This window comes from Notolepis coatsorum (genome assembly GCF_963971535.1).
Source record: "Notolepis coatsorum genome assembly, chromosome: 6".
NCBI lineage: Eukaryota > Metazoa > Chordata > Actinopteri > Aulopiformes > Paralepididae > Notolepis > Notolepis coatsorum.
The window spans coordinates 53,309,295-53,323,494 of NC_140170.1; the positions used below are offsets into that span (position 1 = coordinate 53,309,295).

Sequence of the window (14,200 nt, forward strand, 5' to 3'; positions counted from 1 at the left end):
TGCCGAAAGGCCGAAAATGATTACCGTAATTCCTCTAATAGTAACCCCGGCTTGTATTTGTTTCAACTGTAGCGGGTACCAGGCTTGTATTAGGGAGGAGGCCTGTATAAGAGGGAGGCCTATATTTCAAATTTTCAAACGGATCATAATGAATAAATCAACATTTTGTCAGTTTGAACCCAGTAAAATGTACTGGGTTCATTTATTGAAACCAAGTACTGTATGAAATAGTAAACAGTGCAATTACAGGTGGTCACTGGTCATTTCAACGTTTTCAAAGTGAAATCAAGTAACTAGCTCAGTATGCAGCTCAGTATATTAGTAACCCGGCTTGTATTAGGAGGCCGGCTTATAATTGCTTAGCTCAAGAGCGCACCCGGCCATTAATAGAGACCCGGCTTGTATTTGAGACCCGGTTACTATTAGAGGAATTACGGTAATATAAATATATATATATATATTTTTTTTTAGCTACCTGATTATGGCAAAAGACATGATTATGGCTAAACTTAACTTAAATAATATTAATAATCACTATTATGGGCCCATAAAACATTTATTCAGAACTTTTGAATGCATACATTAATTCCAGACTGTTAAGACTAAAAGACTACAACGATTGATGACGACTTCCTGTCCTCGCATTTCCATTTCCGGTTTAACGATACATTTTCAACAATAGATTGCTGCTAATTAAACACTTCATTTAAACGGAGTAACGTTAACGTTATGTCGAGTTCATACGTGTAGTGTAGTATGAACTCGTCATAACGTTAACATTACTCGGTGTCCACTGTTGCTGCCACCCTTGCGTCGCAGATGGATGGTACACTGTTAGCTCCGTAGCTAATCCGCTCCTAGACTACTGATGGCAGTAGGCTACCGTTAACGTCGGAGCTGATCAATACTCCGGTTTTTTCTAATTTAGTTTAGAACCGGGTTTCGGGGGCATCCCTACTCCCAAGAGGAGTTAGTTATCACAGGCTGTAGAATGCAGGAAGAGCTGCCAAGCTGCTCACGTTACATGTTGCGCATGCTACCGGTATGTCTGTAGTCGCGGTTTGATGACGTCATCACAACAACACGTTATTTGACTTTCGGTCATATATTTTCGGTGCTAAAACCCTTTCGGCCGAAAGAGCCGTTTTAACCATTTTCGGCCGATAATTTTCGGTAGCCGAATTTTCGGTGCATCCCTATATTAAAGTGTTATTTACATAATTCTCCTCTCTTCCCTTGTTCATCAGCGGCGCAGTTGGTAAAGCAGAAGCTCCCCGACCTCCTGCGCTCCTACGTGGACGCTGATCTAGGTGGCAACCAGGAAGGTGGCTTCCAGGACATCGCCATCGAGGTCCTGCACCTGCTCCTGTCCCATCTGCTGTTTGGCCAAAAGGGAGCCAGCGGGGTCGGACAAGAGCAGACAGACGCCTTCCTGAAGACACTGTGCAGAGGTACACACACACGCGCACACACATACACAGGTGACCTGGATGTACCCTAACCCTTCCTGAAGACACTGTGCAGAGGTGACCTGGATGTTCGGGTGGATGGACATGGTGGTGGTTGGATTGGGGGGGGCCCGGGGCGTGTCTGGTGTTGTGGGTGGTCTGGGATGGCGCTGGGACATTCTGGGGTGCTGTGGGGGTTGTGCTGGGTTCTTCATGCGGGGAGTCCCTGGGTGGCATTCCCGTCGCCGTGCATGACTGAGTCAGAGCTAGGGGTGCACCGATGTATCGGTCGGGTATCGGTATCGGCCCATAAGCTCGAATGTGCCGATGGCAGTAGCCGATAAGTTCAGTCGCATCCTGCACAACGCCGGCCCCAGTCCCCCACACACACACACACAAGCTACTGCATCAAAGTTACTACTAAATATTCAACATTCTCTTTTGAGACTCCGCTTCAGACTCTTATCATTTGGCACTAAAAGCTAAACATTGTCACCGATATGGCTGTCTGCATTATGTCATTAATTGTGTACGCGAGGTGGTCGCTCAGTGACGACGCTAACATGAGCTAGGTTAGCTAGCATGAGCTACCGGCAGATGGAAGACTAACGTTACTGGTGAAAATGTGATTTACGTTGGAATACTCCTTTGCCAACTTGCTGTACTTTGCGTGCAGGTCTGCAGCCATTATTGCTGGATTATGAATAGCCCCAACTTTAGCCATGGTAACGTTATGGCTAAACCTTTAACGTTAGTTAACGCTAGCTTTCAGTTAGCTGTTCAATGCTATTAATAACACAACCAAGCGAACCCATCACAGCTCCCCGTCAACACCCCTCTCTCGGGAAGATGGCATTTAAGAAAGTATCTGCTGTTAAAATGACACAAACATTCGTTTTGTGGCATTAACGTTATATAGTTAGTGTTACACGTTCAATAACATCAGCATATTATTTACCCGGACATGGCAAGTAAGCAAGGCATTACTCCGTTCATAGCTCAGTTCCATTCCGTTGCTCATTCCGTACCCAACTACCCATTCTGCAATCTGTTAATAAAGTTTTCAACCAGACAAATGTATAGAAAGGCTTTGTTTTATTATAACATTTGTTGCAGTAAAATCATTGTCTCGTTTGGTCATGCTGTGGAGCGCTGGTCGGCGGGGCCGGGGAGCTAACGTATTAGCTTGTTGTGGTTCTCGCAAGCAGATCAATGGCGGCATGCCCGGAAGTAGAAAATGAATAAACGCTTGCCGATTGGTGGTAAGAACAGCAGGGGGTGGGTGCTAGCGGTGTGGCGTAATTGGCTGAATCGACTGTCAATCAAAATGGTTCTATTGCATTGGCTGAGAGCTCTGGTTGAGAGAATAGTATCCATCTGCAGGCCGCCAGACGATACTGGGAGAGGGATAGTGCTACATGGCATGGTGGAATTAATACCATAAACATATTTCTTGATGTTTCCTTTTTTTAAGTAAGTAAAGAGGCCTACAAATACAAACATGCACATACAAATATACAGTAGTTTCATTAAAAAAATTAACAATACAGCTCTGGACGGCTTAGTTTCTCACTAATTCGCTCATGTTGGCCCCCCCAAGCCGCTCTACGCTCGCTCAGCACTCACCTTCATTTGCGCATCAAGCGCTCCGCGCTCCAGCCCGCTTGCGTCTATTCTTAACCCAAACGGTTTATGCGTTTTGCGAATCTGATTGGCCACTGACGTTTCTGGTCATGTGACATGTGCGCCCAATCGCGTGACGCGCCCATTTCCGCCTCCACCAGCAGCAAACCCTAACCGTTCTATCGCCATGCTCTAAGACAAACTCTAACCATAACCAACTTCGAAAGAGTGCCTAAGCTTAACCGGGGAAAGAACTTGCCGTCACACGATTGGTACGACCAGAAACATCAGTGGCCAATCAGAGCGCAAAACGGGAACGCGGAAGCATGCACCGTTTGGGTTAAGAATACAGGCCGCTCAGCAGATTTTTTTTGGAGCATGATGTAAATTAGCTTGATTTGACCAAACTACAACAGTCTGCACCCCCTGGGCCCCTTAACACATTGGGCGCCGGATATTGTGCCCATCATTATACCCCGTCTGCCAGCACTGTAACTTTTAAGTTTGCAGGGCTATAACGTTTTAAATATTATAGCTATATTGACATTACTATGGCCCATTCAACATCGATTATCTATCGTTCCGGATGTGGGAACATTATATTTTTTCATTCATACATTGTTGTGTTAATATCTTCGAGAATATAAGTGTTTTTAAGCTTTTCTGCTGTAATTCGAAAAACGCTAGTTATAGGCCCTGACGCATATGATAGATTATCGATTGGCGTTTCTTTCCTATACACGCTATATTAAAAAATTCAAATGTATATGATCGGTATACATTATGCTTCATCATGCGTGAAGGAAAAGGGGGGGGGGGGGTTGTTTATAATTCCTTGATCGTCAGTAACGGTTATTTAGTATGGGTTGATATATTGATTTGCAAACAAGGAAATGGACAATCGGGCTGAAAATAACGTTAGTGTCCTCTTACCGTTCGCCGATGAGACTGGAGGAAAAAGATACCAATTATTTGACGCCGATCTCCTAGATCCATTTCCGGTTTGTATGGCGCAATAAACGCCGAAATCATATTGATTATTGCGTTTCGAAAGCGATCCAAATGCACTTGAGTGTTTGTCTGGACCCACGTAACAAGATATGATTGCCGGAGGGATTTCCTCGACGCACCGATCGCCACTTCCGGTTTGACGTGAGTGTAACTCGCCCGACCATCCACCAGGCGGCGGTATTGAGGTGTTGCAATCTCAGACAGGGTGCCGCTGCAGTCCGGAGGGAGGCTGGATGAATTATGAATGCCATGGCGAAAAAATGAAATATTGATCACAAAAACTATTTACGCCGTTGTTCGCTCTTGGTGGTACATTGTGTTGATGTTGGTTTTGTTTCATCAATAAATGAGGCAGAACACAGTGAATGTATCCTTTTTTTTATTGCACTTTGTTTGTTTCTTGCTGAAAATAAATGTTGCTAAATAGTTCCCGAGGTGATTTAAAGATGGCAGATTTCTGTTTTGACTTAGCAGGATGTGTAGTGACTAGTGACGCTTTCACCCTTCTGATTGGTTGAAAATGGCCTTCATGTTTGAACTTCATCGCCACCTATTGCTTTGGCATTGTACTACATGCATATTACATCCGTTTAAACCACTGTGATCGTGTGCACTGAGCCAGGGCTGTACGTTAACTTTTTTTGCACATAGCACTGGTGCTACAGAGGTTGATCGTTTTGTAGCACAGGCCAAAATCTTGTAGCACAAGTATAAAATGTGTTATATTTGTAACAGTCACAAATGTGCCTATTGTATTTGTGTTATTTAGTTGCAGTGCCATGTTTGGCTGTCATTTTATGCTGACAAGTTGACGTCACACAGCCAGACACGCTACGTGTAAGGAATTATGGGATTTGGTGTTGGGTGTATGGACTCTACTAGGGGTGGGAATCACCAGTTTCATCACGATACGATACGATATAGATTCTTTGGACAACAATACGATATTTGCTGATATATGCCACGATATGATACGATGCAGGTGCCTGCAATCGATATGAGACGATATCATAACATAAGCCCATTTAACACAATCAGTAACATTTAGATCAACTCAAAAAAGACAATGGAAATATCATTTGACATTTTTATTTTTGACCTCTTCCAGACTTTTAAAGGAAAAACAATCTATTGTTTTTAATACACATAGACCTCCTGTTCACTGTAAAGTGCCACGTTTTGATATATTGAGCTTTAAACTTTAAGTTAAATGTTTTGGAACTCGCAACACGCAACCGTTTTATGTTGCATGATCATGAATACATTTATTTTGTATTGTATTTTTTATGTTTAAATATCAACATTATCTGTCTGTCCACCCTCAGTACATTTACTATCAATATAATATACTCGTCTGACTTCATGTGATCTTTCCAAACGCACACACACACACAGAGAAGGGAGAATGTCTGCCCCCTCCTCCTCACTCTGCCCGTCTGCTGTTCTCTCTATATGGCTATGAACAGCTTGTTGTTAGCTCATGCTAACGTAACGTTCATTTCGGACTTTATGACGTGAGGATTGCAAAGCATGTTATATGCATTTGACCCGTTGCCGAATAAAACAGCAGGGATTTGTTTTGGGTCGCGACAACACTATCTACTAGCTCTGTTTCAATGTCCGCGTTCCAAACGCTGCTGAGACGAGTCCTGCAGTCACCTGCTGTGTTGTGAGCTGAGCCGAGCGGATATGAGTCACTGCTCGCAACTCGCGGGGATATTGTTCGCTAGGGATTATGGGATTTGGTGTTTGATATATGGAGTTTTACGCAGAAGGGACATTGTATTTAATCGCACAAGACTACAAGTACCAAGTGGATAGCGGGCCATCGCACCAGTGCTATTGAAGTCAATCCTTTCATCGCACAGACTGACGTCAGTGTCGCACGTGCGACATATATATCGCACTGTACTGCCCTGCACTGAGCGGCTCGGAGCGGAGGAGAGCTCTCGCTCCGGAGTCACTCTGACCCATTTTAAAGTAGGGATGCACGATAATTATCGGGCCGATATCAGCAATTATGACGTGATCCCGATAAACCCGATAACGTTATTAATAGCTCCGATAATATAATATATTTTTTGTTAAAAAAAAATGCTGTGTGGGTGAATTGGAATGAAGTGCGTTTGTTTTGACTGTAGGCTCCTCCCGTTTTGTCAGTACTGTGCTACGACTGGCGTGTGGTTTAGGAACAGGGCGTTTTACAGAAATCCAGCGCTCCCTTTCTTGGCTGTGACGTAGCCACGCAAGTTAACGTTAACAACAAAGATGGCCACGTCGGTACTCGGAGTTTCAGAGGAAAAAGATCGCTTGCTATTTGTAATAAATGCAATGCAGAAGTTCCACAAGGAGGGAAAAGGGCAACAACTTGCAATACATCCAGCCCGACGGGTCATCTGCGGCATCACCACCGCCACGACGGTGTGTTATTGTGTTAACTTGGAAGCCCACGACGACGCGAGGAGCTAAGCAAAGCTAGCCCCTTTCGTGGCTGTGATGCAACCCTTGGTTGAATACGCAGTCACTTATTGCTCCGTAGTAGCCAGGTTAATTTGCACCACCAAGGACTGCTTAAAAGCTAGCGGCTTGAGCCCTTGGGTCATTTGTCAAACTTCTTTAATTTAGCAAACGACTCGTCAATAGGTACAAGTAGGGCTGGGCGATATGACCAAAAACGTTATCGCGATAAAATTATAAAATTATTTTCATATAATTCGATATCGATAATTATCGTCGATATAATGCCTGTCAAGTTTAATTAACTTCTTATGCTGCTGCGAATGTCTCAAGTCGAGTTGATGTCGTCATCAGTCCGCGCACGTTAGCAGTTAGCCGACAAGCGGAGTATCTCATGACAATAAATATGACACTAAAATACTCTCTTCCGCCACAATATATTGAAACGAACTGTATACCCCACACTACTATAAACGTGGCCTCAGAATTCAAAACACACATACTCTGCACGTAAATATATAAAACAGTGCCGTGCAAGCTAGTTATCCTAGCCAGCCTGTTGTATCTAAGCGGTGTATTCCATGACAATGTGCTAAATATGACACTAAAATACTCTCTTCCGCCACAATATATTGAAACGACGTCCACTGTATACCCCCACTACTATAAACGTGGCCTCAGAATTCACGCCACACACATACTCTGCACGTAAATATATAAAACATCGCCGTGCAAGCTAATTAGCCTAGCAAGCCTTGTTGTTGAGTGATTCCTACCTCTGGGTCTCCTTCCGGGTCTACTTCGCTCTCGGCCATCTCCTTCACTGATTGGTTGTTAGCTGTTGTGCGTAAGCACGTCATCACGTAACGTTGGTTGTTGTTAGTGAGTGTGCTGAGCCGAGGCTGAACGGAGCCAAGTTTGGAAAATCGATATATCGAAACTTTGCGACCACGTTTCATGTTTATTTCGAGGAAATAATTTATTGCGATAGTTATCGTTATCGTTTTATCGCCCAGCCCTAGGTACAAGCGTGCCGTCGTCGCGGGCCCCCAACACCGTGGCGGTGGTGATGCCGCAGGTGACCCGTTGTTGTGGTGGTGATGTGAGGTGGTGATGTGTCCACTCAAAGCCTCTTTTTCAAGGCTCCGCTTTGAAAAAAGAACAAAAAGCTTCGAGCGTCTTAGGTTGGATGCACCACAAGCTGTTGAAGGATTGTGAATTTTCATTTGGAAAAATAAATATGGTCACTATCAGTCAAAACTTGTCTTGGCTTTTGTTTCTGTTGTCTGGTTAGGTCACATTTAAGTTGGTGTTAAGTTATTGTCCTGGGAAGTCTTTTTATGTATTATTATTGTATTGGGATATGTTTTGTTTCATGTTGAGAAAAAAAAATCAAAAAAAACATATACATTACATTTTTTTTTATAATACAATAAATATCGGATATCGGCTTGAGGAGCATAAAGTTATCGTGTCAAAAAAGCAATATCGTGCATCCCTATTTTAAAGCCCACTCCGCGCTCACTTCAAAATCCACCCGCTCCGCTCCCATGCTCTGCTAGTCTGCTGTGAGTGGCGCGTAGGGAGTTTTGCCTTTTCCTTCGGTCATGCCGTGCTTTATCGGGGGGTGCGTCTTGGATGGGGATGTGGTAGGGATTGATGTGTGGGTGTTTTGTGGGGGTTCACATGCCTTCGAGCGACATTGTACTTTTGTACTTATTTTATGCCATTATTAAGTCTGCACATTTACATTGCACTACTTTTATTGTCTTTTATACCTATTATGTCTGCAATTTATGCATTGTTTTTTTTATTCTGTCAATCTGTATGCTGATTTTATGCCTATGTTCATTTTATACTATATATAGTTATTAATATTTATTATTGTAGAAATGTGTGCATTGAAAGTCTCGACATTGAAAATGAGGGTGACCTCAATTGTCTTCGAGTATAAATAAAGGTTGATGATCTTGTTGTGAACACCTAACATCTCTATTAGTATATCAGTAGCTAAAATGACATTCAAAATAAAGATTCATATCTGCACAGCCCTTTTCATGCACGTTTGTAGTAAGCATACGGTTTGTTTCAGATTTCCCCCAGGAGCGCTGCCCTGTGGTGCTCGCACCACTGCTGTACCCTGAAAAACGGGACATTCTGATGGACAGGATCCTGCCAGACTCGGGAGAGTTAGCCAAGACCATGATGGAGAGTTCCCTTGCAGAGTTTATGCAAGAAGTTGGCTATGGCTTCTGTTCAAGGTGACCCCCCTCACACACTCGCACACAATCCGTGTGGCTCAAGAGTTTACTTCTAAACATAAACTTGTTAGAGGAGAAAGCTTGGTGATTAGTTCCTCTGGATGTTGACTGACCTGTGTGTCCACAGTCTGGACGAGTGCAGGAACATCATCCTGCAGTATGGGGTGAGGGAGGTGACAGCCAGCCAGGTGGCCAGGGTCCTGGGGATGATGGCTCGCACCCACTCAGGCCTGGCTGATGGCATCCCACTACAGGTGAGACGAGCTCCTGTGTGTCTGCTTCAGTTTTTGGCTGCGTTTCTGTGTTTGATCAGTAGGGCTTTACCCAGTTTTCCCTCATCGCAATCAGAAAATACAAGGTATATCTGGGAGTCCTCTACTAAGCTGCTCACCAAGTCTCTGCTCACAGAGAAAAAACATCTGCTGCTTCTAGCCGAGTAGATCAGAGGTTCTGAGTAAGGATGGGCAATAGTCATTACATTATACAAATAAAATGTAATAGTTTTACACGAATATCGCTTTGTTTCTATTAGTATTCGAATAGTTCCCAGTGACTATCAAAGTAATTTTTATGAGTTTTGACCATCCCTAGTTGAGTAATGTATCGGGTGCTTCTTATTGCAATAACATTAACCTCTTAACACTTTGAGTGCCAGCAGGGGGCGCCAGAATTAGCGCTTGAATGCCGGCCCCTTTGGGCTGATTTTCCGATATTTCATGATTTTCGTGGAGCTATTTCTATATTCTATATTATAGCTATGTGTCTAATACGCCCGTCGCTTATCAATGAATTGCTTGCAGTCAACATGTACGAAACTGATTGTTTTTATATCATTTTGAAAAACGCTCGTTTTTGGACATTTCCAGAAAATAAAAAAGATTCTGTGATAAACGCCCTTTAGTGGAATACACAAAACACGTCATTTTTCGACCTATTTATAAACGCTAGATTATCGATAGTATATGTGTACTTATCAGGGATGTGATTTCCGGTTTTTCTGACCTAAAATCATGATAAAAAATATCCATTAAAAAAAAATATATATATGTTTTCCACCTGGTCTAAGTGAAACGCGAAAGCAACATTTATCAGACCTGCTATTCTTGCATAACAGATTTTCATTGGCTATCGATAATGTTAGCAGAGTGGCGCGAGATGCTGTAAAGACATCAACACACTAGGAAACACACTAACACTGGATTGCTTTTGTAAAACTGACCAACCAGGGAAGGTTACTTGCAAGCAGTGCCGCAGTCTGCCACTCAACACTACTCAAGGCAGAGCAAGCATTGTCCAGTTAATGTGAAGCTCTGTAGAAACATCAAACTCTCAAGCATGAGGTACAGAAGCCAACCTAGACATAACCAAGAAGCTGAGATGGAGAAATGTCACCACCTTCATTCTCAAAATCGACCTGAGAGCAAAAGAAAAGCAAAAGAGTCCATTAGTCCAACTGCAGCCCTTCGCAGTAGGCAAGACTTCGAGAGGAGGCGGTTACAGGTGTTGCACAATCTGGTTGCAAAGAAGTAGGGCTGACCCCTATTAGTCGACTAATCGGTCGAAAGGAGCCGTAGTCTACTGCCAACCTCTTAGTCGAATAAATATATATATATATATATTTTATCATTCTTTCCAAAAGAAAAGAGGCCTAGAAGCGTGGCTAACGCTAATGGCACGCATACCAGAGGCTAACTGCCTACGAAAACAGGCACAGAGGCACTGAAAGAGGATTTCACCCATCTAATGAACACACTAGACTAGACAAATATCAAGATGTATCCATCAGTGGACCAATTGCATGCTTTTTCAGAGGACAAGAAACCTTCAGTCGACTCCTTCAGACATTAAGCACAGCCCAAATGGAATGATAAAAAAATATATATATATATTATACTTTGTAAAAAAATGTTGTCGACTAACGGCAAATTTTGGCCTATCATAGTCGACCATCCAAATCCTTAGTCGGGGACAGCCCTACAAAGAAGAAAAGATAAGGTCCTAACGTTAGTGTTTGAGCCAGGATGACTTGGGAGGGGTCAAGATGACTCTCTTTACATTTTTTAGGGGGTCACTGATATATTTGATTCATTTTCTTTGTCCCTTTCCTCTCCCACCTTCCTCTTCCCTGTGAACAGTTCAATATATACAAATACAATTTGTTCATTCATTCAAATGGAGTGTTTATATATTAAAAAAAAAAGGGGATATGTTAGAAAATCTTCAGGTTAACGTTGGGCTACTCACCCAGACCCTTGGGCTAATGGGTTTGAATGGAGTGGCCTTGGGTTATTGTTTGTATGCTCCGTTAATCATTTTAGCCCATCCATTAGGGATGGGCCATATGTGTTTTATGTGTAACCCGTCTGTGCAAGATGTTAGGGTTATTTTGTTTTATGTACTTCACCCCCTCCCCCCTCCGTTCACCCCCCCCTTATTCCAGCCATTTAGAGACCTGCCCACATTAGCCTCAATAGAAGCGTCAAAAAAAATATTGCATTACCAACAACCATACAACAACATGTATAGATTATGGCTAGTTTGAACATAATGATATGGAACACTGGTGGAATAAATAAACAACACAAACGAAAAAGCGTGCTCACACTGATGAAAAAAGAACAGGTGGACATAGCTCTGCTAAGCGAAACGCACATTTTAGAGAAAGACATAGATATGTTAGCGGACAACACATATCATAACATCAGTCACTCTTCCTTTGGAACGAGAACTCGGGGAGTAGCCATAGTCGTTAGACGGAAGTTGAATATTGAATTGAAGGGAGTATGGTCTGATGCAGATGGTCGGATAACTATAGCTAAGATTTTACATAAGAACAGAAAAATAGCGTTGGTAGCGGTATACGCCCCAAATTTATACGAAGTTAGTTTCTTCACTACACTTACCAGAGCAATGTTAGACCTTCCCGAATACTCATTTATAATCGGTGCGGATTTTAATGCCATTTGGAACCCAAGGATGGACAAATCAAACCCCTCCTTTTCCAATGAACAAAAAAATGCATCTAATGCATTAAAGGATTGGTCGAAGATTACAGGTGTAAATGACTTATGGCGTTCACTCAACCCCATGACCCGGAAGTACTCTTGTCGATCTGCGAGACATAATACATTATCCAGAATAGATTACGTTTTCACAACCCCGAGACTATTTGATAACTACGATGTGGAAATGATACCCAATGCATTGTCTGATCACTGTTATTTACTCTTAAAAGGAACATTTGGTATACTATCATCCCGAGCCCCAAGATGGCGATTTAACACGATGCTGCTTAATAACAAGGAATTCATTACACAAATCAAAGAAGCTCTTACGGTATTCCTACGGATAAATGTGAATTCGGTGCATGACCCCAGAATATTATGGATGTCGACAAAGGGAATGATCAAGGATTTCACTGATAGCTTTTCCTCCCAAATACGCAAGAATCGATGCTCAAAACTGGCTGAACTGGAAACACTTTACTCAACGTTATTTAATTCTTTGCAATACAACAACTCGGTTCAACTGGAAAATCAAGTCAATATACTAAAAAAAGAGATTAACGCCATATACAGACAACAATCTGAATTGCAAATACGTAGCACAAGACAACAGCAGTACTCCCAAGGTTCCAAACCAAGTCGCCTATTAGCTATGCGACTAAGAGTCAACGCAAAATTTGCAGATATAACTACCATTAGAGCACAACAAGGACTTGTTACAGAACCCAAAGAAATAAACACGACATTCAAAGAATTCTACTCCAACTTATACAAATCAGAAACGACCTTCGATCAAAACAAGATGGACACATATCTTAATCAAATTAACCTCCCTAAACTTTCAGAGGATGACGCTAAACAGTTAGAAACACCGATCACACTAGATGAACTTAGGGAGGCCATATCTGAAATGCAAAGTGGAAGGGCCCCTGGAAGAGACGGTATCCCACCAGAAATGTACCTCTCTTGTTGGGACATAATTGGACCCTTATTACTAAATATGATTTTATACTCAGTCAAGGAGGGGAACTTCCATAAGAATGACAATATTGCACTCATAACAGTCCTCCTCAAAAAAGACAAAGACCCCACCGAGTGCGGTAGTTACAGACCTTTAAGCCTCCTCGGAACCGATATCAAACTGTACTCTAAGGTATTAGCCATCAGACTACAAAAGCATATGACGTCTTTAATTCATCCGGACCAAACAGGCTTCATAAGAGGCCGCCTGATCACTGATAACATAAGACGATTACTACACGTACTAGATGCTAACAAGGAAGACAACACACCTAAGGCGATGCTGTCCCTGGATGCAATGAAAGCTTTTGACAGGTTGGAATGGTCGTATCTATGGGCAGTGTTAGAAAGGATGGGGTTAGGAAAAGGATTCATTGATATGATTAAAGTATTATACAAAGACCCATCGGCCATGATTACAACAGGTACAATCACCTCCGAAATCTTTCCAGTATCACGGTCTTCCAGACAGGGTTGCCCCCTTAGTCCCGGACTATTCGATCTATCATTAGAGCCTTTAGCACAATATATAAGACAATCCCAATCCATAGAACCAATCGTAATCAAGGGCACACAACACAAAATTAGTTTATATGCGGACGACGTAATACTGTTCATGCAAAACCCCAACACCGCATTGCCTCATCTTCTCAAGTTGATTGAGGACTTTGGAGATTTATCGGGATTTAGGATAAATTGGCCGAAGTCGGCCTTCCTCCCACTTAACGCCCCTGCAAAAAGAAATATAACCCTCCCAGAAGAGATACCGATGGTAAAACACTTTAGATGTTTGGGAGTTGAAATATTCCCTACCATAAGCCAAACGGTGAAGCACAATTACATAAAAATCCAAAACAAAATCAAATACGACCTTCAGGTGGTCAAAACTTAAAAACTCAGTACAAGCACGGATATCAATAATTAAGATGGACGTCCTACCTAGAATCAACTTCTTCAGCTCAATGCTACCGTTACCCCCTCCAAAGGGTTACTGGAAAGAATTACACTCCTCCACATACACATTTATTTGGAATAACAAACCACCACGTATAAAAAGATCCACCGCACAGAGAAACAAAGCAGACGGTGGTATGGCATTTCCAGATTTCCACCACTATTTTAAGGCATACACTTTAAGACCACTGACAACATGGTTTGATCCCCAAGCATCAGTATCCTGGAGAAATTTAGAAGAAAATATAGTAGCTCCACATAGGCTGAAGGACATAGTGTACACCAAATTATCAATTAAGCAATGCGAACGAAAATTTGGCCCCATAATCACTCATGCAATCCGGATATGGCGTGAAACACAAAAAAAAGACTCTATCCCACATAAATGGCATAATCATACTCCCTTATTCAATAACAATGC

The 14,200-nt window shown here is 42.5% G+C and overlaps 1 protein-coding gene across 10 annotated transcripts in view; it reads left to right on the top strand.

Moving 5' to 3' along the window:
* cnot1 (CCR4-NOT transcription complex, subunit 1) overlaps positions 1-14,200 on the top strand; it is a gene marked incomplete at its 3' end in the record, with an annotated part of 160,705 nt that overhangs the window by 15,591 nt on the left and 130,914 nt on the right. For all 10 annotated transcript variants that reach the window (XM_084316060.1, XM_084316063.1, XM_084316056.1 and 7 more), the window contains exons 7-9: positions 1,248-1,451; positions 8,632-8,800; positions 8,928-9,054. In XM_084316060.1, coding sequence (XP_084172186.1) covers positions 1,248-1,451; positions 8,632-8,800; positions 8,928-9,054 — 500 coding nt within the window. The remainder of the gene's footprint in view (positions 1-1,247; positions 1,452-8,631; positions 8,801-8,927; positions 9,055-14,200) is intronic.